This window comes from Xyrauchen texanus, chromosome 6 (assembly GCF_025860055.1).
Source record: "Xyrauchen texanus isolate HMW12.3.18 chromosome 6, RBS_HiC_50CHRs, whole genome shotgun sequence".
Classification (NCBI taxonomy): domain Eukaryota; kingdom Metazoa; phylum Chordata; class Actinopteri; order Cypriniformes; family Catostomidae; genus Xyrauchen; species Xyrauchen texanus.
The window spans coordinates 49,125,094-49,151,216 of NC_068281.1; the positions used below are offsets into that span (position 1 = coordinate 49,125,094).

Here is a 26,123-nt window from a genome sequence, read left to right on the forward strand (position 1 = left end):
ACATTTTTGAAACCTGAGACTGAGCACTGAAAAGTTACCAAAAGAAACACCTGTAAATTAAAACATCTGTTGTACTGACTAGGTTAAACAAAAGCTGGATGAGCTGATAGCTGGCCTAATGACAGACAATATAATTGAGATGACAGAAGAAGCTGCTGGTGAGGTTTTGGAACAGGAGTCCATAGGGAACACAGATGTTGAGATCATCACATCCAATCAGAAGTCAGAGGAAGTGGGACACATGGAGCGGGAGAGCACTGCAGAGAAGCTTGATAAAATGCAGTGTTCTGCAGAGAACCTGGTGTGTGCTTCAGCCTTCACATAATTATATAAAGCTACTTGTGCTTGTGTTTGTTAAACTCACTACATTTTATTGTTGACAGAAGAGCAGCGGCTCATCATCTTTTACTGAGATCACATTGACTGAAGTCAAAGAGGAGGATGTAATGTTCAGATCAAACACTCCACAGGTAAACATACACATCATTGCTGTCATTGAGTATGCACCTCTTTTTTCATGCTTTTGTTTGCTATGTTTAGCAAACATGACTGGGCTGAATTGTTTAAGAATTAATTGCACCTGCTGATAGTATTGCATATTAGCATGCACTGTCTGCATTGTTTTAGCACCAGATTTACTGCCGGAATAATGCAAATCAAGAAACAGAGCAAACATGCCCAACAAATCTGTTCTGAATTAAATTTTCACAGCATAATTCCCCATCTTGCAGGCTGGTTCTGAGTGCTAGATTGTGGAGTATGAAGCAGGCTACTGCATTTTGACAAACATTGCTGGTGCTGTACAGCATAACTAAAGAATGCTGCAACTGAACTCAACTACATGGCGTGTCTGGATATATGCCCAATTATAATAATATTCTCCATCATTTGATCATTATTTGCTGAATTTACGCTGCCACGATCACTAGAAAATGTAGACAAAATCTAAAATTCAATTTACTGCCTGCTTTCCAGAGTTAGTGATGGGCAAGTCAGTTAGCACTGACTTTTGTGAAAAAGGTGCAATCTATAATAAGCTGAGTTTACATAGTAAGGAGGCATGTTTAGACTTAAAAGAAAAACAATTACTTAATTTAAATACATATGGCACTGCAATATACCAGTACAGATAGTGCCTGGTTAAACTTTTGACAAATATTGCGATTGCAATTTGAACTGCAATATTATAAACAAAAAAACTATTGATTACTTTTTTTTTACCAAAATTTGGAAACGTTTTGCCCATGTTCTACTGCCAATAAAGAGACTTAGGCTACTCTTTGAGGGTTCACACTTGATTCCTCTTAAAAATAAACAAATGCAGAACTTTTTCACTTTAGCCACAAACAAATAAATTAAACAGTGAAATGAGAAAAAAAGCATATTCTAAATTTTCACATTGTACCTGTCCTCTATGTACCTAAGAACAAATACACAAAAGAAATGAATAGAAACAATTAAAAAAAGTAGAACACAAAATACAAATTAAGAAAACTTTTAAAAGCTTTAAAAACAGCAGCAACAAGTATTCAAATAAATTATCTGAATGAAATGTATCATTAAACTACTACTGGTCTTAACTGTATTATAATAATACATTAATACTTTTTAAAGCTACTAATCAAGATATTCAGTCAAGAGCAGCGAGTGGCTGTATTGTTTCCTCGATTCCTATATTGTTAGATTAGTATAACAACATACTAGGTCTGTTGCAACATTTATATTTCACTTGATTTAACTGACTGTCTTTACATTAATACTTTGCCAAGATGGGCATTTTGGCTGAATTTTTAAGTGTATTTGACCATTTATGCATGTATTCGCATTATCACAAGCTTTCTCAGAGCACACACACATTAAGTGCACACACAAGCAGCTTGTCAGCCAAACTGCGAGCATGCAGAAGTGAGGAAATAAAAAGTCTGTCTTTAAGATTTTCAATATTTTATTGTTTCTGTCTCTCTCTTTCCTTTTTGGCCTGTTATCAAGATCGACCAAAGGTAGTTTGTGCGATCGATGTAATGAGCACACCTGGCTACACGCTATGGAAAGCTCAGACATAACATTTGACGAATGGGACTGTGAAAGGTCCGTATGGAAGGCATGTACCACAGAGGTTAGGGGCAGTCACAGATTGAGATATTTAAAATATATCTTTTTGACAATGTACCAGTTAACACTCTTCTCCAGGCTCTCCACAATTACTATCTTTTTAGCCTGACAGAGAAAGATAATAGAGGACAGGGAATGAAGACACTTTATGCATGAGTTTGTCAGAATTTTTTTGTTCTGTGTCGTTTTTCGATTTCACAGTGCAACTAGTTCTGCCTCTCCGAGATTCCCATTGGTCAATGGATGCCTACACCAGACTCAGCAATTTTAAATGTTCTCAACTTTTGGCCGCATGACAGAGCCTCACTATTGTAAAATCTTGCGTTTTACCTCTCCTCCTTTCAAACGCACCATTCCAATTGAAATCAATGCATTCGCAGTGTTCTCTGACACAGTGTTAACGTCACGGTTACTGTTGTAACCTCCGTTCCCTGAGGGAGGGAATGAGACATTGTGTCGAATTAAGTGACACAAGGTAGAGCCCGAAGCCATTTGTTTTGAGAATAATGGCTGGCTGATGAATTTATTGGCTGGCTAGCCGGCTCAGCCAAAACCTAAATGGCTGCTGCAGCCGCCAAACTTTTCTTAGCTGCAAATGGCTGAAGCTGCCACTTCATGTCTACAGATGTCTATGTTATACTGATTTACTAGATCTCAATATTTCCAAGCAATGCATGGCTTTGCATTTTTTACACTATATTTCTACAAAATGCAATACTGTGATGAGAGGGTGACGGCAGAGATCGCGGAGAAGTAAGTTGATTAAGAACGCAAACTTTTGTTGAATTTATGAGAAATCTACAGACGTAAACAGATGAAGTGTAGTAAAATAAAGACCTAAATGTGTATTTCAGACTTTTTTTCACCACAAGTCTGAAAGAAGACATGTTATTGAAGACAAATATCCAAAAATCTCAAAATTGACCAGTAAAAAAAAAACGATGTTTTTGCCTGCCGTGTCTCGCCTTAATATAAACACACACTGTTATCAGTATTATTTTGGACAAAGTTTTGCACATTTCACTTCAATGTACACTGAAGCATGCGTCGTGAATTAGCAATGTGGAAACGGTGGTTTGTTACTGCACGTTCAGTGCTATAAATCTCTCCGTTCCAGAATATTTGGTTCATAACATCAATCTTTGATTCAGGTGTTTGTGCAACCGTGCCCTGAAGATTTAACAAAAGTCTGGGTAGGCCTAAGTAAAAAAAAAAAAGTAAGTAGGAATTAGGAAAGTATGTGAGAAGTGAGATCAAAATTACCTTGCTTGCTTCTTTCCATGCGAGGAAAAAATGCATCGCTTCTTCTGTACGGAAAACGAGCAATTTTAATTGGTCGTCAATTCACTGTGAGTCTGTGTATCATAGCAACGAGCACAAGACTGTGCTGTTATGAATCCAGTGGGAAAATAGATCTCGTGTATTGTTTATATATTTCGTGTGTGTATGTCTCTATGTGATAGAATTATTATTTGCTGAAAATAATTCTAGCCGGCTCAGCCAAACTTTATCAGATGGCGGCTCAATTTGGCTTACGAAATTATTGGCTGGCGGCAGCTGAAATTCCAAATGGCGCAAATGGTGGCTACTGGCGGCGGATTCGGGGTCTAACACAAGGGCTCTTCCTTGGGAGCCTCGCGTACCTCTGAACTTGAGAAAGGCCAATGAGAAACTGGCAGACAGAATTTGCTTGTCCTGCCCCCGGACATACGGTATAAAGGGAAGCGGGCGTGCGTCTGTCAGTGAGGTTTTTGCACTGAGGAGCCGAAAATAAGGTACGGACGTTTCAAGTGGTAGGTCTAGTGTCGTGGCAGAAGGGACACAATATCTCGTTCCCTCCCTCATGGAACAGAGGTTACAACAGTAACCGTTATGTTCCCCTTCTGTCACTCACTCGACGTTGTGTCGAATTAAGTGACACAAGGGGTCCCTTTCGAAAACACGCACTAGACCATGTTAAGTGAACTGCTGATACAGGTGCAAGTAGGCTGCTGCATGCTAGAAGCAACTGTATCGGCTGCACGTAACCCTCCCCAACACCCCCAGAAAAAGATGTCACATACAGACCTTAGGTCCCACTACCCCTGAGGGGGGAACAGGTGCTACATGACTAGCATGGGAGCAAGCCCAGCAGCCGCGGCCTTTTCTCTCTCTATGTCTCTCGCATAGAGTGTGAAGCAGCTGGGGCTATCTTAACGCTATGAAATGCGTCGGGGAAGGCGGCCTTTCCCGATCCTATTCTTTTAGGGGGAAAAGACCCTGCGAAGGCCACATCCTGCCCAGACTAGGGGGAGGTGACATGTGGCAAATACACCACGTGGGTTGTGAAGCCGCATGTGGGAGCGGTAGGTTCTGCCTGTTGAGGGAGGAGCTCTACAAGCATGGCGACCGGGGGCATTGGGACTGCCCAAGGGAGATGCGGGTCCGCCGACAGAGGGACCATACCGTGGAAGATACATCACAGGGAGTTGCCTGAAGAGGTAATTAAGCCTGTGGAGCCCTACCCGAGTGCAGAGTTCCAGGAAGCGATGCTTAGTGGCTAACCTGTGAGAGGAGGTGCACTGGATCAACTTGGTGAAGGGCGCTGGGTGCAAGCGGAACACCTGGTCGGTTGTTCCACGTTACCGAGTTCTACCGGCTCGGACCTGACAAAACACGGGACGAGACTGACTAAACCCTGAGATTGTAAAATCTCACAAAGGTATTGGGTGTTGCCCAGCCAGCTGCTCTGCATGAGATCCTAGAACCAAAGTGGGCCAATAAGGACCCACCGAGGTGACTTGTTCTTCGTCCTCCCTGATCTTGCACAGCAAAAGTGCAAGAAGGCTCACTGGGGAAATGCGTACTTGCACGGCCCCGGAGCCAGCTGTGTGCCAACACGTCTGTTCCAAGAGGGGCTTCTGTCAGGGAGTACCAGAGCGGGCAGTGAGTGTTGTCCTGGGAGGCAATGAGATCTACCTGTGCCATGCCAAATCAGTCCCAAATCAGCTGGACCACCTGGTGGTGGAGCCTCCGCTGGGTGAAAACTTTTGTGACAGCACGTCCGCCATCATGTTGCGGTTGCTCAGCATGAGTGGTGCTCAGCAACCTGTGTCACTGCTGACTCCAGAGGAGGAGATGACGGGCGAGTTGTGACATATGACGAGAGCACACGCCACCTTGGCGATTTATGTACGCTACCGTTGCGGTGCTGTCTGAATGGATCAAGTGCTTGCCCTGAATCAGCGGGAGAAACCTACGCAGGGCAAAGAATACAGCCAGCAACTCTAAGCAGTTGATGTGCCAACGCAGCCGGGGCCCTGTCCAGGAGCCAGCAGCAGCGTGCCCATTGCACACGGCGCCCCAACCCTGTTGAGAGGCGTCTGTGGTGACCACGATGCATCTGGACACCTGCTGTAGGGGGACTCCGGTCCACAGAAAGCAGAGGTCTGTCCAATGGTTGAAAGTCTGACGGCAGGAGGGGGTGATTACCCCACGGTATGTGGCGCGGCGCCATGCCCATCTGGGGACTCGAGTCTGAAGCTAGTGCTGAAACGGTCTCATATGCATCAACCCAAGTGGCGCGACGCGGCTGAGGATGTCATATGCCCCAGGAGCCTCTGGAATTGTTTTAGAGTTTTAAATTACACATCAATTTCGTCATGAATGAACCAAGAATTGTTACTGTGAGATTATATACTGTAGTTAAAGATGCTCATTGTTGTACTTGTAATAAGTTGTGTTTCTTTTTTATAATTAACAGCTTTTATTGATTCATACAATTTACAAAGAAAATAAAAAATATATATTCACAGAATCAACATTTAACCCCCACTATTACCACTCCCAATCCCACCCTGACCCTCAACAAACATCCCTGTGATCACACAGGAGTATACACAAAAAGATTAATAAATGAAATAATAATAACACACATTAAAATCTATACTCCACTGCCCCTATCCCGAGAGCCCTCCAAGAATGCCACATAGCTGCCCCATATGCTATCAAAAGAATCTAAGTTCCCCAGCCTTCTACATGACATTTCCTTGAATGCCACCACCCTCCTTATCTCTGTGCACCACTCTTGAAATGAGGGTGCTCCAGCGAGAGGTGCCCTCTCAGGTGAAAGTGACCAATAAGCCAAATGTCTCAGACTGAATGCATAATAATAAAACAAAATCTTGGGTAGGCCTAGCCCACCTTTGTCAATCGGCCTATGTAACTTATTGAAATGTAACCGGGGATGCTTACCATTCCAAATAAAGGACTTCGCTATGCTATCAAATTGTTTGAAATAAGAGAGGGGGACATCTACAGGGAGAGATTGTAGCAGGTAGTTACATTTTGGAATACAATTAATTTTAATAACATTAACCTTCCCAATCATGGATAAATATAATGAAGCTCACCTGATATCGCTTGATAAACTTTTTATTAAAGGGTCAAAATTAACTCTGACTAAATCACATAACGTTGCTGTAGAATAAAATACCCAAATACTGTTTGGGCCATTGAAAGGCACCAGGCTGAAAAGCCTTTACTGGGCAGTATGCAGTCAGAGCCAAAGGTTTGGATTTAGACTAATTAACTCCTAATTATTTCAGTATCCTGAGAACTTAGAAAATGAATTAATAATTCTGTGTAGGCAAGGCATAGATCTAGTGGTATCGGAGACGAATAATAAAATACCATCTTCGTAAAGCAAAAGTTATGCGCCACACCTCCCTCCATCACCCCTGGAAAATCCTCCTCCATTCTTATCGTAGCTGTTAATGGTTCCAGGACAATACAGAATAATAGTGGGGAGAGAGGGCAACCCTGCCGGGTGCCCCTATCCAGTGTAAAATCATATGAAATTAATTTTTTGTTTGTACTGCCACTACGGGGTGTCCATAAAATAACTTATTCCATCCAATAAAAGTATTTCCGAACCCATTTATTTCTAAAATCTTAAAAAGATAATCCCAATCTACCATATCAGTGATTTTTCGGCATCAAGTGAGATTGCAGTGACCGGAGCTGATCATTCTCCACTGACCACATAAACCCCACCTGATCTATATGTATAAGAGATGTCATACCTTTACTTAATTGGTTAGCCAGAATTTTTAGGGAAATTTGATTGTAACTTTTTCACTCACTTGGATCATCGTCCTTTTTAAGAATCAGACTGATCCGGGCTTGTGTCATGGTTGGGGGAAGATTTCCATTCTTTAATGATTCTGTATAAACTTATAACAAAAGTGGAGCCAATTCTGTAGCGTAAGATCTAAAAAAATTAAGTGGCAAAACCATCTGGCCCTGGAGCCTTGCCTGTTATTTGCCTCGTCAAGGTCCTCCTATGTTATTTCAGAATCAAGATAATTTTTTTTTGCTCAGCCGTCAATTTAGGGAGTTCTAATGGTTCCAAAAATTTTCAAATATCATCATCAGTAGACAAAGACGTGGAACAATAAAATCAAGATAGAACTCTTTAAAGGCATTATTAATATCAATGGCCGAGGTAAAACATTTCACCACCAGTAGATTTTACTAAGGGAATGGTAGAGAAAGACTCTCTCTGCTTTATATAGTTAGCCAAAATCTTCCCTGCTTTGTCCCCCGACTAAAAGTATGACTGTCTTGCCCTGAATAACCAAAACTCCACTTTCCGTGACAAAATAGTATTATATCTGTATTTCAATCGGGTCAGTTCTCTGAGGCCATCAGACAACATTCGGCGCTTCAGCTCTGCTTCTGCGCTTTTAATATTTTAATGGAACTCTATAATAGAACTATTATACTCGTTTAATAGAACTAACGAGTTCTCCTATGCATTTTTTGGTATATGAGGCATACTGTTTGGTCCGACCCTAAGAACTGCCTTAAGTCCAAGCCACGCCCACAGAAGATACTGAGGACCAGTTGGTCTCCATATAAACATTGATTTCAGTCTTTGACATTAGTTGGCAATCACGATTTTTGCAAAAGGGATACATTAAGGCGGCAACTATATGATTTATTTTTCTACGTATATGGCAACACCTCTAAACTCACCAGGGCTTGATCTGAAACTAAAATGTTTCCAATTGAGCAATCAGCAACAGATGAAATGAGGGATTTGGATATTAAAAAAATATGTATTCTAGAATAAATCTTATGGACTGATGAAAAAAATGTATTGTCCATACCAGACTGGTTCAAAAGTCTCAAATATCTGTGAGACCAAGATTTTTATACATCCTGTGAAATGTCAATTTTGCTCTAGGGGGCTTACACACTTTTGCTTCTCTATGATTAAGGACTGAATCCATCAAAAGATTAATGTCTCCTCCCAATATTATAATAAATATTAGCCAAAATCAAACTTTGCCCCTGAATTTCTGTTAAAACAATAATGATTCTCCTTAATTTATTTTTAAACCGATTGAGACATTTGAATTGTAGATTACTTGAGACTGCACTAAAGAAAACAGATCCACCCCACATCTTCCCAAATTTTTCAGCTTTGTGTGGGGAAAGATGTGTTTCTTGAAGAAACAATATATCATATTTCTTATGTTTAAAAAAAAAAGGGGGGGAAAAAAACACATCCTGTTTCTTCGGATGGTCAAGAGTCAGTTCACTCAGAGGCTGCATAAAAGTATATACCATGACTTGCACAGTCCGTCAACTTTATAAAAGACATCCATTGTGTGGGCATGTAGATATTTTGCAGTCAACCGTAGCATCTATTCTCATTCTGGCCAGGAAATTCATTGTAAATGTGATCTTCCGTCAATGCAAATGTTTCTTTAAGGAAAAGTGTTATTTAGAGGTCGACCGATATTGGTTTTTTCAGGCCGATGCCGATCTTTTGAAATCCGGGTCGGCCGATGGCCGATTAATGCTGCCGATTTATTTTGGCCGATATTTGCCGATATGTGCTTGTTTTTAACCTCTTATTTGAACCTTTTATTTGAAAGATAAAATGTAACACAAATAATTACTTTAGATAGACAAAATTTCTCAAGAAATACGTTTATTGAACACTTGACCAATCTGCACTTGTACACTTAAATTAAAAATGTATAGTGTAAAAACATATTGTATAAATAATGTATAACAAATATATTAATTAAACAAAGCAGGTGTTACGAACTGTTCCGAGACACGAAGGTAGAGATCCAAATGCAGCTTTAATTAAGGGGCAATCCAGACACGTAATCCAATATTCAGAGCATCCAGGAGAAGCACAGGCATAACTAGGGATGGGTATCGTTAAGGTTTTAATGGTATAACTATCTTACCGATACTGCTTATCGATCCGGTATTTTAACGGTATTCTTAACGGTTCTTTTTGTTATATATATATATATATGTATATATATATATATATATATATACATATATACATACACTCACCTAAAGGATTATTAGGAACACCTGTTCAATTTCTCATTAATGCAATTATCTAATCAACCAATCACATGGCAGTTGCTTCAATGCATTTAGGGGTGTGGTCCTGGTCAAGACAATCTCCTGAACGCCAAACTGAATGTCAGAATGGGAAAGAAAGGTGATTTAAGCAATTTTGAGCATGGCATGGTTGTTGGTGCCAGACGGGCCGGTCTGAGTATTTCACAATCTGCTCAGTTACTGGGATTTTCACGCACAACCATTTCTAGGGTTTACAAAGAATGGTGTGAAAAGGGAAAAACATCCAGTATGCGGCAGTCCTGTGGGCGAAAATGCCTTGTTGATGCTAGAGGTCAGAGGAGAATGGGCCGACTGATTCAAGCTGATAGAAGAGTAACTTTGCCTGAAATAACCACTCGTTACAACCGAGGTATGCAGCAAAGCATTTGTGAATCCACAACATGCACAACCTTGAGGCGGATGGGCTACAACAGCAGAAGACCCCACCGGGTACCACTCATCTCCACTAAAAATAGGAAAAAGAGGCTACAATTTGCAAGAGCTCACCAAAATTGGACAGTTGAAGACTGGAAAAATGTTGCCTGGTCTGATGAGTCTCGATTTCAGATGGTAGAGTCAGAATTTGGCGTAAACAGAATGAGAACATGGATCCATCATGCCTTGTTACCACTGTGCAGGCTGGTGGTGGTGGTGTAATGGTGTGGGGGATGTTTTCTTGGCAAACTTTAGGCCCCTTAGTGCCAATTGGGCATTGTTTAAATGCCACGGCCTACCTGAGCATTGTTTCTGACCATGTCCATCCCTTTATGGCCACCATGTACCCATCCTCTGATGGCTACTTCCAGCAGGATAATGCACCATGTCACAAAGCTCGAATCATTTCAAATTGGTTTCTTGAACATGACAATGTACTAAAATGTACTAAAATGGCCCCCACAGTCACCAGATCTCAACCCAATAGAGCATCTTTGGGATGTGGTGGAACGGGAGCTTCGTGCCCTGGATGTGCATCCCACAAATCTCCATCAACCGCAAGATGCTATCCTATCAATATGGGCCAACATTTCTAAAGAATGCTTTCAGCACCTTGTTGAATCAATGCCACGTAGAATTAAGGCAGTTCTGAAGGCGAAAGGGGGTCAAACACAGTATTAGTATGGTGTTCCTAATAATCCTTTAGGTGAGGGTATATGTATATATATGTATATATATATATATAAACAAAGATAAACGTTATATAGGCACAGTGATTTAATTTCAGGAAGGTCTACTAACATTACTGTTCAGATGTGGTCTAAAAAGAAATCTAATAATGTAATCAATTGTAAAATAACACTGCATAGTTTATCATAGATTAATGAAGAAGTTATTCATTCAAGAGCTGTAAGTGATTTTCTCTTTGCCTTTTGTTGTTTGATTCGCAGTAATGGCTCAATCGTCAACATGTTCATTAGACAGCTCCCCCTTTAAGACCGAGTCTAATAGACTCCTGATGCGCCATATTTTCTCCCAACTATTTCCATAACTACGTCCATTTAAGACATAAACTGTGTTTAAGTGAATCTCCAAGCCGGTCGTTTTGACATATTTTTGTGTATAGTTGATCGTTTAGACGCGCACATGAAACCAAAGTAGCCTATACTTTGCTTGTCTCGTTGTGGTTTGTATCGGAACGCGCGCCGCCTTGGGAACGGTATCTCTTGCGCTCTTTTTATTATGAAACGCATCCCGCAATTTAGCAACAGTAGCTAGACTGCATTTTACAACAATCACCGATCGTGCTGATTCTGACGTTAAGTTTGAGTTTTAGGGAGAAATGTCAGTGCACCGCTGTGAAGGGAAGGAAGTTGTGCTAGACAAAATGCGGCTTATGTATAAATATTCTTTTTATAATCTTTGGAAGGCGAAATCTAAAATAAAATCAGACTAATAATCACAGATCTAAACCAGGCTATGTTTGAATGTTTAGTTCTGTCACTCATTAAGCAGGGCTCGCTGTGCGTGAGATCTCTCGCTCTCTGTCTCTCTCTGACTGCGAATAGCTAAATTGCATCACAGACAAATGGTTTCATAGAATTATTATACATAGAAATGGCTGGCGAGATAAAATTACTTTCTCTTTATAGCAATAATAAATGTATTTTCTTAATTTCTCCAGTACCGACAGCAGAACCGGTAACGTCCGAGCTTACCAAAGCCAGTCCTTCACTAGCCTATAGTGCGCTGGTATCTTTTTTTATTACATATTTCTCTGTATTGAGTGACAACCCTCTCAAATATAAGACACACAAACAGAACAAATAAAAGTCTCAAATTCACTGTCTGTAATTGCTAAATTCTTGCTTACTTATTGTGACATGATAGCAACCCTTCTGTGATAATGCAACTTCAACTACGCTATCAATATCCAAAGTAGCCGAACATCATGTCGCATTTTTTCTCGAAGTTGGCAGTAACATATCAAAAGTTTTTATTTAAATATAAAGGAGTTATACAAATTTAATCCATACCGTTTTCTCCAAGGAACTTAGCTCCTTCCTTAGGCAATGGATGAGGTCTGCTCACTCTGCTGGAAAATGACTCTAGGGGCAGCGTGCGTCAAACACGTGTTCCACAACAACACTAGGCTGCCCACAGATGCGCCTGCCTAATAATCGGCTTGATATACTTGCATACTGGCCGATGCCGATTATGTTAAAAAATGCAAAAAATCGGCTGATTAATTGGCCGGCCGATTAATCGGTCGACCTCTAGTGTTATTCCGCAAAACAAAACAAACTCCAGCCACTCGGCGGAGCCGACGCAAAAAGAAACAAAAATGGCCCCCAGCTTCCTCCGAGAGCCAGAGTAAGTACAGCGAGTCAATCCACTCACAAGAGAAACACCCAATGGTTAATCACCCATTGTTTCTATAAAAGCGTTAGATAATTTTGTCATCCAATGTATTTAATTTATTTGTTGATCTGCAATCCCCGTCTCGATATGGCTCAGCTGAGGGAAGAAAGAAATGACACAGACTCAATGGTATCAAATCCCTTCTTCGACGTTTATTGTGTCAGCATTCTGTTATATGGTCCAGAAAACCACATTCCACTGGACCCTCACCAATGAAATAGTTCTTTACCTTATATGGGGGTGACATACATTTGAGGTACATGGGAAATGTGAGAACAGAGACAGATTCCTTAGAACATCTTTAGAACAGGGAACAGCTGTAGCTACCCAACAAAACAATTATTCCACAAAAAGACATTGCCTGATTGGGACATGTAAATACTTTGCTGCCGTCCTTGGTGTTTATTCTCAATCTGGCTGGAAATATCAGGGCAAAAACTATTTTACATAGATGCAAGAGTTTCTTGCATTCCTTGAACCGATCACGTTTCTCTCTTGTCGAGTTCGTAAAGTCTGGGAACAAGAAAATATTGTGATTCTTCCAAGAAAGCTTTCCTTTGATGCTCCTCGGATGATCTCAGAAATTTGGCCAGGATTGATCATGGTCCCCCAGCAGATTTCTGAACCGGGACTCTGAGCTCGCTCGATTTCCAGCTTTTGGCCTGAAATTTCACCGTTTCTCTGCCTTCTTCATGCTCAGGAATTCCAATAATCCGCAAGTTGTACCTTAAGCTTTGATTTTCCAAATCTTGAAATTTTTCCAAACATTTTTCCACTTCTATTTTGATTACGGATTAGTGGATAATTCCCTTTCTGATGACTCAAGATAATCAAGATATTTTTTTTCCATCGCCATAATAAATCAACGTATTACAGCGAGATCCTCCAAGTCAGCAACTACTTCGTCAGCATCACTGAAATGTTGGACAGTTGACGCTGGATTTCTTCTCCCGCCGCACAATCCAAATCAAGTCCCCGGTCCACAGGCCTGTCTGGGCTTTCAACTTGAACATGTAAGTGTCTTTTAATGTCTCCAGAGCCCAAGGATTTTGACTTATTTGCCATGTTTACCTCAAACAGCAAATGTGTTTCTGGGTGTATCGAATTTCTCCAGATTGTTTGATGAAAATAATTACAAAAAGTTTCAATATATTTGGCTAAGGTGTATGTAAACTTCTGACATCAACTTTATATATGAATTATTGTAAAGTCTTAAAAGCAGTGCTGGTTTTGATGATAATGTCTGCTCTGAATGCTGTTTTCACTTCATTCTCAAAAATGTTAACAAAATATCCAAATCTTTAGCAGATTTGCTAACGATTCTATCACCTTAACTCTTCACACTTTTGTCCAATAATTATATACGGCCCCAAACTGCTTTGTTTTCATCTCCAATCATAATATGTAGCAGCTTTCTCCGTTGTGTGTGTTTTTATAAATAGCTTCCTTCCGTTTTCCCTCTTCCCACCCACAATACCAGCCCACATATTTACATATTTCCACACCCATTTCTGGACCCTTTTTTGTTTTTCAGCCGGGGTGTGAAATTGGGGCTTATGTAGGTGGGTTTCCAGACCCTTTAACAAAGACTAACTGCCTAACCGCTAGTGATGGGTCATTCATGAAAGATCGTTCATTTTATGTGATTCAGAAGAATCAGTAGTCTCAAAGGGTGATTCGATAATTTTGTGTTGGCATGTGCATTGCGCAACCTCTGTTCGTTTGTTATGTGAAAACCGCGTAGGTGCAGGAAACAGAAATGATTAGTTCACCTTTCAACTATTTTGGTGCAAGTCATTTGCTCTTTTGTCATGTGACAGCCGTATACGCTATGCATTGCTCACACAGGAAACAGAAATGATTAGTTCACCTCTCGAGTCATCTGGTCCGAGTCGTCGGGGGGGATTTGGCTATTGAAAATGTAACATTTTAATTTAATTCTGCTCAATTGAACCAAATGACTTGAATTTAAAAAAATAATTTGCTGAACAAGATTCAAAGATTCAAGTCAGTAAATAGATCCAATGTTCCCATCACTACTATCCACTGTAATGAGGAGCCAGCCATGGCCTTTCTTGTGATATATGGCATTACAAAAGCAACTGTTAAAGACTGAAAGAGCAATGGTAAACATAAGGGCAAGTCAATGTAAAATAAAAGTCTGGACCTTTATAAATTGTAAAGTCACATGTAATATTTTAATATATTTCTTGATGATGTTTCAGATTAGGAAACAAACTGGCCTGGTTTGGCTTCAGATATTCCTAGAATGATTCCTAAAAGAGTCTGACAAAAGGAAAACAATATCTGTTATGTAGTATGGAACAAACATTTCCTCCATAGAAGCACAGTCCCAGATCAGTAAAGTGGTTTACTCATGAATAATATATTCAGGCCTAAAGAAACTTTACTCCAACAAGAACTGAATACAAATGTATTTAGAGTAGAATAAATCAAGGAATCTAAATATTACAAGTATTTTTAATATAACTTGACTTTGCTTTAGCAGCTCAGTTGCTATTACACATCATCTTCTCTCATCCAACACCTCAATGACACATCCACAGCACCTCCCAGTGGACTCAATTGTGATTGTGAGATTTGGTGAACAATTCAGAGGGAAAACTGTGTATTTCGGCTCACGGCAGGTACATTTGAAAAGGAAAATTAATTTTCAATATTCGTGTAGCGTTTTTAGTACTCTAGTAGCTGGTACAGAACGAGTACTCTCTAGATTTTCTTGCACATCCCTAATGTAGATGATGCATACCAAATTCTTACATGTGGCCCAGTGTATATGGAATGTGCTTATTCAGTCGGATAGAAATATGATAAGTAAAAAAGTTAGAATTATATGTTTTACTAAATTAGTTTGAATGAATACTGATTAATAGAAATGGAGTTGTAATAAAATACAGAGACATGATGGCTGTTGATTTTCACTCTTTTGAAACAGTTGGGCTCGTCTGATATGGAGGAGGAAGACTTTGAGGTTGCTCAGGCCAGTCTTGCAACACAAAGAAAATTTAACTTCTTCCATCCAAACCCATTCATTGATGGTGAGTGCTGCAGGATGAAAGGATTGGGTTTGAACATTTACATGCGTTTCAAAGCTTACTTTTTCAATACATTCCAGGTGATGTGTTTGGAGACGACCATTTTCCAAAGGTTGACGTGACAGGTTGGTAACTTTGAAACATATTTTACCGTACATGGTGCATTCTCAAAACTTTGAGTCATTTATCATACTGCTCTATAATTGAAAATGCACATGCTTTGGGCTAGTTTTAACTGTCAAGGGACTCATAAATTAAATTAGTTAAGAGTCAACTGACTTTTGAAAGTTTAGTTAACTGTTACTACATTTAAGCTACAATGTTGCTAGCAAAAACTGCTTATCAAACAACAACTCAAATGCAATTACCTAATAATAGACCAAGTTCCAATCTGTTCTATAATTAAATGCAAATTGGCAAAATATAGAATTATTAAAGTTAAAATGTACATCACTTTGGTATACACTTGTTGCTTTAACATGTGCTTTATAAATAAATTGACCTTAAACTTAAAATAAATGTGTTATGAAAATGGCAAATGACTGCATCTTTATCTGATTTTCAAACTTCGACCAACATTCTACATTCGATAGCTTGAAGCTTTAACATTTTATGCACTGTCAATTACTGGCCATTTGCGGAGAAGTTCCACACATTTGAGACCTTCCAGGTGAGAATAAAAACATTGATTGAAAGGCAAAAAATGCTTTTTCCAATCCAAATAAAAGCTCCCACAGACTCCCTGAGAAGCATTTTGTCTGGACAAAATCCAAAAAGACGTGTTTAGATCCTCTCATACAATGAACACTGATCTTTACTCCAATGAAATCTAATGGGATAGGTATGCAGTAGGCTCACATGAAAGCATGGATTCAGTAGGGATCTTTGAGCCATGTGTCCACTAACCTCAATGGATATATTCATGAAGAAAATTCTTAGATTGTGTAACTTGAACATACAGTGGTGAGTGTGATATTTAGCATTTTTATTTGATAAAATATTTAAATTATTATTAAATATAGAGATATTGTACAGCAAACATGTCAACGGTGCATTATGAATCACCACTGTTTAAATAAATGATGAGGAAATGTATTTCTGCAATCAGAGCACTATTTACTGTATAATGCACAGAACAATGAGGATCTCATTTAGGGTGACAGCATTAAACTTGAACAGATATATTCACTCTATATTTCTAATAAAACTAATAATGAATAAAACTAGACACCCTAATTTATGTTAAAAAAAAAACTGCATCAAAAACAGTAATGAACAGCAGTGTTTAGTATATTGAATATTTCACTACAAAGATGGATATCTGCAGGTCTCAAATCAATTTTTTTTTTAATTTTTTAATTTTTTTATTTTATTCCAAACTAACAATTCACTAAAATGGCTTCCCTGTGATATATGAGTAAAGTTTAGACAATAAATAAAATGTGACATAAATCCTTGCTACACAGCTTGTTGCTATAAGATACACAACCTTGAAAACAGCCACTCTCAGGCTATCGAAAAAAGTAGTTCTGTTAGTAGCATTGCTACTTTTAGTTAGCTAATCCCCAACACTAATGTGCACCAATTTCAGAAGATAAGAGAGGGTAAATTTCTAATATGGTGAAATTTCAGAGTCTGTTTCTAATATGGTGTTGTTTTCTCTTTAGGTTTACCAAGGGACCCATTCAAAGGCACTGACCCATTTGCCTCTGACACAGCGTTTGTTGACATATCAGAGGAAAAGCATTGTCAAGATGGCTTCATCACTGCAGAGAACAGTCTTCCAGAAACCATACACTGCCCTCTTCATTCTGTTGGGAAAGACAAAGACTATGGAAACTTTAATGCTCCGTTCAACATGCCATTTGGTGCTGATTTCAAACAGCCCCCTGGAAAGATTGATCATTGTGTTTCTATGCCCACTGAAAGTAGAAGTCTCAAATCTTTCAGGGATGCCTGTCCCAAAGTTGGAACAAACCCCACACAAGGTCAAAACCTTGATTCCGTGCAACCAGATGTATCAAAAGAAGGTGCCAGTTCACGGCTCGATAAAGACTGTGTCCATGAATCCGGCTCTAGTCACAGTTCGACATCCTTTAATTCCTTTGATGTTGATTGCAATACATTTGCTGGAGTTGAAGATGAGGAAGACAGGGTACGAGTTCAGGCTGGATTCAGTTTAATTGGAAGGGATGTCTCTCTATGTGGTTTACAGAGCATCATTGCAGGGTCCTATACTGGATTTCCTCTCAGTCCTTGTGACCCTAAGACTTTCCCAGGTGGCACTGAGAAGGCTTTTGAAGATAAGTTCTCTTCTATCTCTTCTGAACAAAATGATGTGAATGACAAAGATTGTTATCAGTCTGAACTTGGAGATGCAAAGAATTGTTCCGTGGATCTTGGGTTTAATAGTCCAGATTCTCAGTGTGAAGAGTTGCATGATGTAAATGGTGATGCCTGTAATCTAACCTCTATTTGTGATTCTCAACCCTCTGCTTTAGATGCATATGACTACAAATATGGAGATATGTTCTTTTTCACGGTGAGATTAGATCCTGGTAGCCCTGAGATACTTAATCCTAGTCCAGTTTGTTCTGAACCCAATGATTTGAAGAAATGTCAGTACCTCAGCCAGCTGCCTTGGAAGGAGAATCCTTTAAGCCTTGAGTTTAATGACACAGATGAATTTAAATGTGGTGCTCCAAAGCCTGAAGATATCAAACAACAGATCACTGATGACCAAAAGAGTTTTGACAAAATTGAGTTTATAAACAAAGAGACAAACAGCCCATCATCTAAACAAAATGACAAATTAAGGTCTAATTCAGAGACAGGGAATTCGCTTGCCTGCCAAAACATGCTTTATTCAGAGAATGATGATGAATGGAAAGCAAATCTAGGTGTAGTTGAACATGACCCATTCAGTCCCTTAGCCGCTGGGTCAGCCAAATGTGTTTCTGAATTTGAAGAAATGTACTCTTTTTCTTATGATGCTCCTAGATTAGATTCTGGTTATCATGAAGCTGGTACTCCTACCCCTTTTAGCTCAGAACCGATTGACCCAAGCAAATGCTTTATTGATCTTAAAGGCCCATGTTTGGAAACCATTAAGCAGAGCAACTCTAAAATCCAGGTTCCTGATCCATTCAGTCTTCAATCAGTTGATACAGGGATGTTTTGCTCAGAAACGGAAAACTGTGAGTCTGGTTATATGATTGCCAAGTGTCAGCCCTTCATTTCTCAAATAGCTTACAGATATTTGAGCAATCCTGATGAGAAGCAGATGTCATTCATCAATACTGAATCCTGTGACGTGCTAAGTGATCTTTTCAATGGATCAGAACTAGATGATTGTGATTCTTTCAGTTATTTTCCAGATAATATAGAAAGCCATGATATTTATAGTAGTGAGGAAAATGTTATCACTGGATCAATCCAAAATGGATCTGCCACTAATGGAGACACCAAACCTAGCTCCATGGTGTCAAATCCTAATAGTTCTTCTCAGGTAATCCACTGCGGTTCTGTGAGGAGAAACTCTGAAATGAGCCATAGTTACCCTGAGGTTTTTGACTCTGATAAAGTGTCGAAGAACTCCATGATACATGTTGTTTTTGAGTCTGAGTTTGACCACTTTGGGCCCAATATAAGTGAACAAGCTGAAGAGGCAAAACATTTGAAGGTAAATATTACGAAAAAGGCTGACCTTGCTGAGATTGACTCTTTTTGCTCTGAGCTCAGTAAAATGGTGTCCTCACATTCTTCTGATTCTGTGCAGCTTAGTGTTGCAGAGATGTTATTTGGCTCTGATCCAAACACCTCCAGATTTTACCCCTGGGATTTTGAAAAGCAGCAGCATAGTTGTTAATTTTACTCCTCTTATGTTTTAAAGAAGTAGTTCACCCAAAATTACAGAATTTACCCACCTCCATTCCATTCCAAAATGTATGACTTTCTTTTTTCTGTGGAACAGAAAAGGAGAAATTTTGTGGAGTGTTCAGGCTGTGCTTTTCCTGCAGTGGAAATAAATGGAAATACTGATTTAAAGAAATGATTCACCTCAAATTGAAAACATTGTCATGATTTAACTCACCTTCATGTAATTTCAAACTTGTATAATAATTTTATTGCCATGGAAGACAAAATATTTGAAATCTTCACACGTCGTCTTGCCTCATAATGAAAGTGAATTGTGACACTGGGATATCAAGCTCCATAAAGGACCAGAAAAACACCATGAAACCTCAGTAAAAAAACAAACCTAGTTCACAAGTATAGCAAGTTCAAATGAGGTTTGATTTTATTGATGTATCGCCATATTTGATCTTAACATTGTAAATATAGAGTTCATATAGAGTAAATGTATTTATTACATTTGATTTGAACAACTTACATTTCCATCTGTTCATTACACAAAAATGTTTTTCTACATTCATGTAATCTTTATTTGTACGGTGCTTTTCACAATGCAACGATTTCACAATCGTTTCAAAGCAGCTTTATAGTAAATCATTCCTTTTACGTCATTATGCCCCCAGTGAGCAAGCCAAAATTAATGACTGTGACTGTGGCAAAGAAACAACTCCATTCAAATTAGTTAGTGGATAGAAAAAACCTTGAGAGGAACTAGATTGAGCTTTAAGGAGCCCATCCTCCTTTGGCTTCATAATAAATGTACATATTGTAGGATTTTATTTGTAAATAATTAGTTTAAGAATCTTGCCCATAGGATAAATGACAAGTGATCAGATTAGAAATCTGATTCAAATTTAGACATCCAGCTGGGACTTTGTGGACTTTCCTCTTGGGTCTTCTGAGGGATGTTGTTTGTCCCATGGTTTCTCCCAGTGGTTGGTTGTATACTTGGGTCTGATGCTGATGTTGGGGTCACATTCTTTGCCGTCTGTGTTCTCTTGGTGCATTGTTGAAGAGCCTAGCTTTGTTGTGACACCACATGTCTTCAACTGCCAGCCTTTGGGTTTCAGTCGTGAGGCTTGAGACAGATGATGTCTTGGGGACTTCTCGTGATGCTAGCTTTTGTTTGGCATAAGCCTTGTGTGCCAAGTCACGTAAATGTTGGGTTGTCATCTTGCGAGGGAAGGCTGTGACCCCTAGATGATATGTCACTGATTTTAAGTTAATTTCTTCCATCTCAGAAATAGTTTTCAAGACCCTAGGAAGCTTCCTGGAGTCGGTTGTTGTAGACTTGGGAAATTTCTTGCTGACCCTGTTTGGTGTCCAGGGCAGTGAACAGTCTTCAGACTCTGGGTCTGAAAATTCTTGTATCAGGGCCTCTTGTAGAAGCTGATAGTCAGACTTTGTGTGAGCTGACTGTCTACCTAGAATGCTCCTCACCTTAACACTGGATGTCATCCAGAGTAAGTAGGGTCTGTCTCGATTGGTCACCTGAATTCTTGTTTTCAGGTGGAATTCGATGTCTCACAGGTAAGCATGGAATAAGTAAGGATTCGGTGTGATCTTGTCAATGTTCCTGTCCAGCTTGTCAAGGTCTTTGAGGGCCATTTTATGTTCTGCCTCAGAGTTTGCTTGGAGGGGTCCCCTGTCTCTGGCGAGGGGTTCTTGGAAGAGGGCTGGTGAGGTTTTTTGCTGCAGGCCCTTGTTTCTTTCATCATATGGCAGCTTTTGGTGGGAGGAGCTGCTTTGTTGAACAGGGGTGCTGTTATGGGATGTCTAAACTCTCGGCTTAACTCGTAAGTGTGTTTCAGTTCATCTCTGACCATGTCAAGCACATCTTTGGTGAGGTCAATTTGTTGGGTCAGGATTTCATCTTCAGTTCTGGACATTTCCAGATGGCCCTCCAAGGCCCTGTTTCAAAGGTTCATGTCTTTCAAATCAAACGTGGATTTTTTCAGTTGCACTTTGGTGTACTGGAGTTTCTTTTCCAAGTCCTGCTTCTCTCTGTGCTTGGCTTCCTGGAGCTGTTCGATTCCTCAAGTTGATGTTTGTTCCAGTTGTTCGGACTCCTTGCATCGATCTTGGGCTTCATCTCTAGCTGGTCAATGTGGCACATTTTGGTTCCTTGTGGACTGCAGCTTTAGGTTGTTCACTTCCTGTGTCAAATGGGTAGTGTTCTTGTCGCTCAGTTTCATCTGGCCTATGAGGTTGTCAGCCAGGGAGCTTGTGATTTTTGCCAGCATGACACTTGCCCCGCCTCCAAGTCTTTCTAGTGGGCCATGGAGTCAGTCTCCAGAGATATGTTGGCACACTGTAGTGGACGACTGGGGAGAGAGCTGACACAGACCTGCATAGGGTTATGGGCCCAGGGTGTAGTGTTACAGCTAGTTTCAATGTGCTTCAGTGTGTGGGGACATAAATGAAATGTAGTAACAGCTAAGTGTTGTTTTCAGTGAATGTTGGCATTTAGTGAATTGTAATAAAATTTATTTTCTTTTCAATCTGGCATGATTGACACCATACACCTGTTTTATGCAGCACAGTTGAAGTGCTTACCACAGATGCCTTGAAGCCATGCTCGGTGGAGGCAACGTTTACCTGGTGCTTTACTCTGCAATTTATTTATGGACGTGGATTTGTTGGGATGCCAGAATTTGGATTGCATTGATGAACACAAAGAGAGAGTGGTAGAATTTGGTTAATGATTTGACATTTCATGATGATTCTTATGTATGACAATAATTGTAACCAGAATTATTAAGGGTTCTCTATAGGCTTTGTTTCTAGACTGCAAATAGTAGGGAGAAAGACAGGAAAAATAAAATAAAGACTAAATTAACAAAATCCACCAATACATTTTCGTTTGTTCCCCATCTGTCACTCACTTCGACGTTGTGTCGAAGACACAAGGGGTCTCTCTTGAGTGCCTTGTGCATCTCTGAACTTGAGAAAAGGCCAATGAGAAATTGGCAGACAGAATTTGCATCTCCCTCCCCCGGACATACGGGAATAAAGGGAGGAAATCATACGTCTGTCCATTCAGATTTTTTCTTCGGAGCCGAGTGGTTGTGTGATCAGCGAGCTGCATTCACTTACTGTTCCACTCATCTCTACAGAGCATATGCTGTTGGATCTATGGCACATATCAGTGGCTTTCTCCAGTGCAGCTTTGCCCCTGGGCGCTTCGACAGTGCTTCTAAAAGAGAAATATTTTTGAAAAGTTTAATTTCTCTAAATGAGCAATATACAGTTGAACGTTCATTTCAGGACATGCCTTTATAAAGATCTCTTTTCTCGGTATGGAGTTAGACTCTCAATGACAGCGCGCCCCACCAACGAGCGCAGTCAGTGCTGAAATAACTCACCTTGTTCAAGCCAGGCACACAGTTCCTCTAAAACAATTCCAGTGGCTCCTGGGGCATATGGAATCCTCCGCGGTGGTCGCCCCACTGGGGTTGATGCATATGAGACCGCTTCAGCACTGGCTCCAGACTCGAGTCCCAAGATGAGCATGGCGCCACAGCACACACCGTGTGTTCATCACCCCCGCCTGCCGCCAGACTTTCAACCCCTGGACAGACCTCTGTTGTCTGCGGACAGGAGTTCCCCTACAACAGGTGTCCCGATGCGTTCTGGTCACCACAGATGCCACCAAACAGGGTTGGGGCGTCGTGTGCAAGGGGCACGCAGCCGCTGGATCCTGGAGAGGGCCCCCACTGCGTTGGCACATCAACTGCCTAGAGTTGCTGGCTGTATTCCTGGCCCTGCGGAGGTTTCTCTCGCTGATTCGGGGCAAGCACGTCTTGATCCGTTCAGACAGCACTGCGACGGTAGCGTACTTAAATTGCCAAGGCAGCGTGCGCTCTCGTCATATGTCACAACTGGCCCGCCATCTCATCCTCAGGTCACCAAGCACCACTCACATCCCGGTTAACATCAACACGGTTGTCCAGCTGATTTGGGATTGGTTCGTCAAGGCACAGATAGACCTGTTCGCTTCCCAAGAGACCTCTGATTTCCCGCTCTGGTACTCCCTAATGGAGACTCCCCTCGGGACAGGCGCGCTGGCACACCGGGGGCTGCGCAAGTAAGCATTCCCCCTGGTGAGCCTACTTGCATGGGTGCTGTGCAAGGTTAGGGAGGACGAGGAACAAGTCACTCTGGGGTCCCCCTACTGGCCCACATGGACTTGGTTCTCGGATCTCACACTCCTCGTGACAGCCCCTCCCTGGCGAATTCCCCTGAGGAAGAACCTTCTTTCTCAGGGACGGGGCACCCTCTGGCATCCACGCCCAGATCTCTGGAACCTCCACGTCTGGCCCCTTGACGGGATGCGGAAGATCTAAGTGGCCTAATACCTGCTGTCGTAGACACAATCAACCAAGCCAGAGCTCCCTCTACCAGGCAACTTTACGCCCTAAAATGGCACTTGTTCACGAATTGGTGTTCTTCCCGGTCCGAAGACCCACAGAGGTGCGCAGTCGGGTCAGTGCTCTCATTTCTGCAGGAGAGGCTGGAGGGGAGGCTGTCCCTCTCCACCTTGAAGGTGTATGTAGCTGCTATCGCTGCCCATCACGTCGCAGTGGACAGCAAGTCCTTGGGTAAGCAAGACTTCATTATCAGGTTCCTTAGAGGCGCTCAGAGGTTTAACCCTCCCCGGCCAATTCTGTAGTGACCGGTTCAATGCGGCTGTTTAAACAACAACGTAATTTGAGGAGCAGATTTTCGTGCTAGTTTATATTACAGAGCTGGGTCTATACAATGATGGTAAACAGATTTACTGAAAATCTCTAAATTGATCAAGCATTGAACAATTCCCATTCAAATTACATTTAGACATTGATGCACAATGTTTCACAATTCGTATCAAATTTGCTCCGTGAGCAAACACAAAAAGGGCGAAGATTAGAACTTAAGTTACCCTTACAATTAAACCACAGATAGTAAAAAAAAAAATAGCCTAGTTGAATGCGCTCTCAATTACATCAATCTAGCTATAAAATATGTCAACTTATGATAATATTGAGGGGGGACCCAGTTTTTCATTCCTTATGGTACTGTTAGGTGATTTCTTCATCCTGGCAGGTCAAACTTTATTCTCAATAAGACTTTAACTTAATTCCATAAACAGCCGGAGTTTGCTTCAAAAGTCATAGTTTATGTCCAATCTTGCTCTTTTTCATGAGCATTCAAGGCGTTACACCTTTCAATAATAAAAGAAGGAAAATACAAGTTCTCAAGTTGTCACAACAATCAACCGGTGCACAATACTGCTTTCAGAAACGCAACATTGTTAAGTAGTTCCGTTAGTTTCTGATCTGTTATCTGGATCCAAAGAAAATTATTAATTTGTGTATAAAAAGACAAACAAATTGTTTAGATTCTGCCTGCATTCTCCACCAATAATATGTAGGATTTTATATGTAAATAATTAGTTTAAAAATCTTGACTGCATTCAACCACAAATAAATGTAGGATAAATGAAAAATTATCAGATTAGAAATATGATTAAAATTATCCACCATTAAATATGTAATACAACAGTTTTGTTGTATCTGCTCACAATTTGTATGTAAGGAATTTAGCTCAAGAAGGGAATTATGATTAATTCAGGGAATATTGAAAGAAATAAGGTTTACGTCTTGTTTATGTGACGTATCTGTTAACTCTTTAGAGTAATACTATTCTCATGGCCATTGAAAATAATATCACAAATATGTTGAAATATTGTTTGAACACAGAGCGTACATCTTAAGAATGAAGTGACGAGTTACTTATCAAAATATACCACAGTACACTTCTCTTTTAATACAAACAAATCTTTATTGACTAAACTACACCATAAACTAAACTAACACACATCAGACAAACATGAACAGGTTAATGAATGAGTTTTGATGGCGAGTGAATGGAAATAATCTGTAACAGGAAAATGAATATTATGGGGTCCTTATACCATGCCTGGATGTCTGGAATCCCGGATGTACTTACAGGTATGGTCATTCTAGGTATATTACCATGATGTGAAATTACTTAAACAGTAATATAAGATTTTGGTTTCACAGGATTCCTCCAGACATTTGTGGAGAACTGAGATTTTCAGATATAGGATAATCCTGACCACACACACTGGAAGTGTCTGGAGAATTCCAGGTGTACCCAGCTGACATCCTCTTTTTGTTGTGTGTAAAGAAACAAGCTTTTATATTTGTGGAATTTTAAACATTGGTCATGGTCACAATATACATAACGTATCTTATACACTGTATATGAAAGGAATATAATAACAACATATATCGTATAAATAAAGATAAAATTGTATACAAATATGCAGACAGATATAATATACTGAAAACTTGCTGTTAACATGTATGTAATGTACATCTGTACATATGTTGGAGGGGAGTGTGCAGTTGTGAGCCTGAATTGCATATTAAAGTGAAATACATATTAAACATGAGATTAATAATGTGTAATATCTTGATTAATATTCAGAGTTTCATTATTGCACTCATGTTGTATTATTTTTCACAAGAGAAATCATAAATGGGGCTATGACCATGGAAGTGGCATTATGTTCATGGAAGTGTCGACAATTGAAGTGCCAGACCCTCAAGCCATCGCAGAAGTGTATGGATTTCTTTCTTCCGCAAGAACACAAATATTTTTAGAAAAACATATTTCAGCTCCGTAGATCCAGACAATGCAAATGAATGGTGTTCAGACCTTTGTTGCTCCAAACATTTCTTAAAAGAAACAAAAGTA

At 40.2% G+C, this 26,123-nt stretch overlaps 1 protein-coding gene across 2 annotated transcripts in view; it reads left to right on the forward strand.

The window, feature by feature from the left end:
* Positions 1-19,444, forward strand: part of si:ch73-140j24.4 (uncharacterized) — a 53,821-nt gene extending 34,377 nt beyond the window's left edge. The window contains exons 5-9 of one of the 2 annotated variants that reach the window (XM_052127888.1): positions 83-301; positions 384-470; positions 15,344-15,446; positions 15,524-15,568; positions 17,111-19,444. In XM_052127888.1, coding sequence (XP_051983848.1) covers positions 83-301; positions 384-470; positions 15,344-15,446; positions 15,524-15,568; positions 17,111-19,311 — 2,655 coding nt within the window. In that variant the 3' untranslated portion in view covers positions 19,312-19,444. The remainder of the gene's footprint in view (positions 1-82; positions 302-383; positions 471-15,343; positions 15,447-15,523; positions 15,569-17,110) is intronic. The other variant, XM_052127889.1, reaches the window with a different exon arrangement.
* The last annotated feature ends 6,679 nt before the right edge of the window (positions 19,445-26,123 follow it).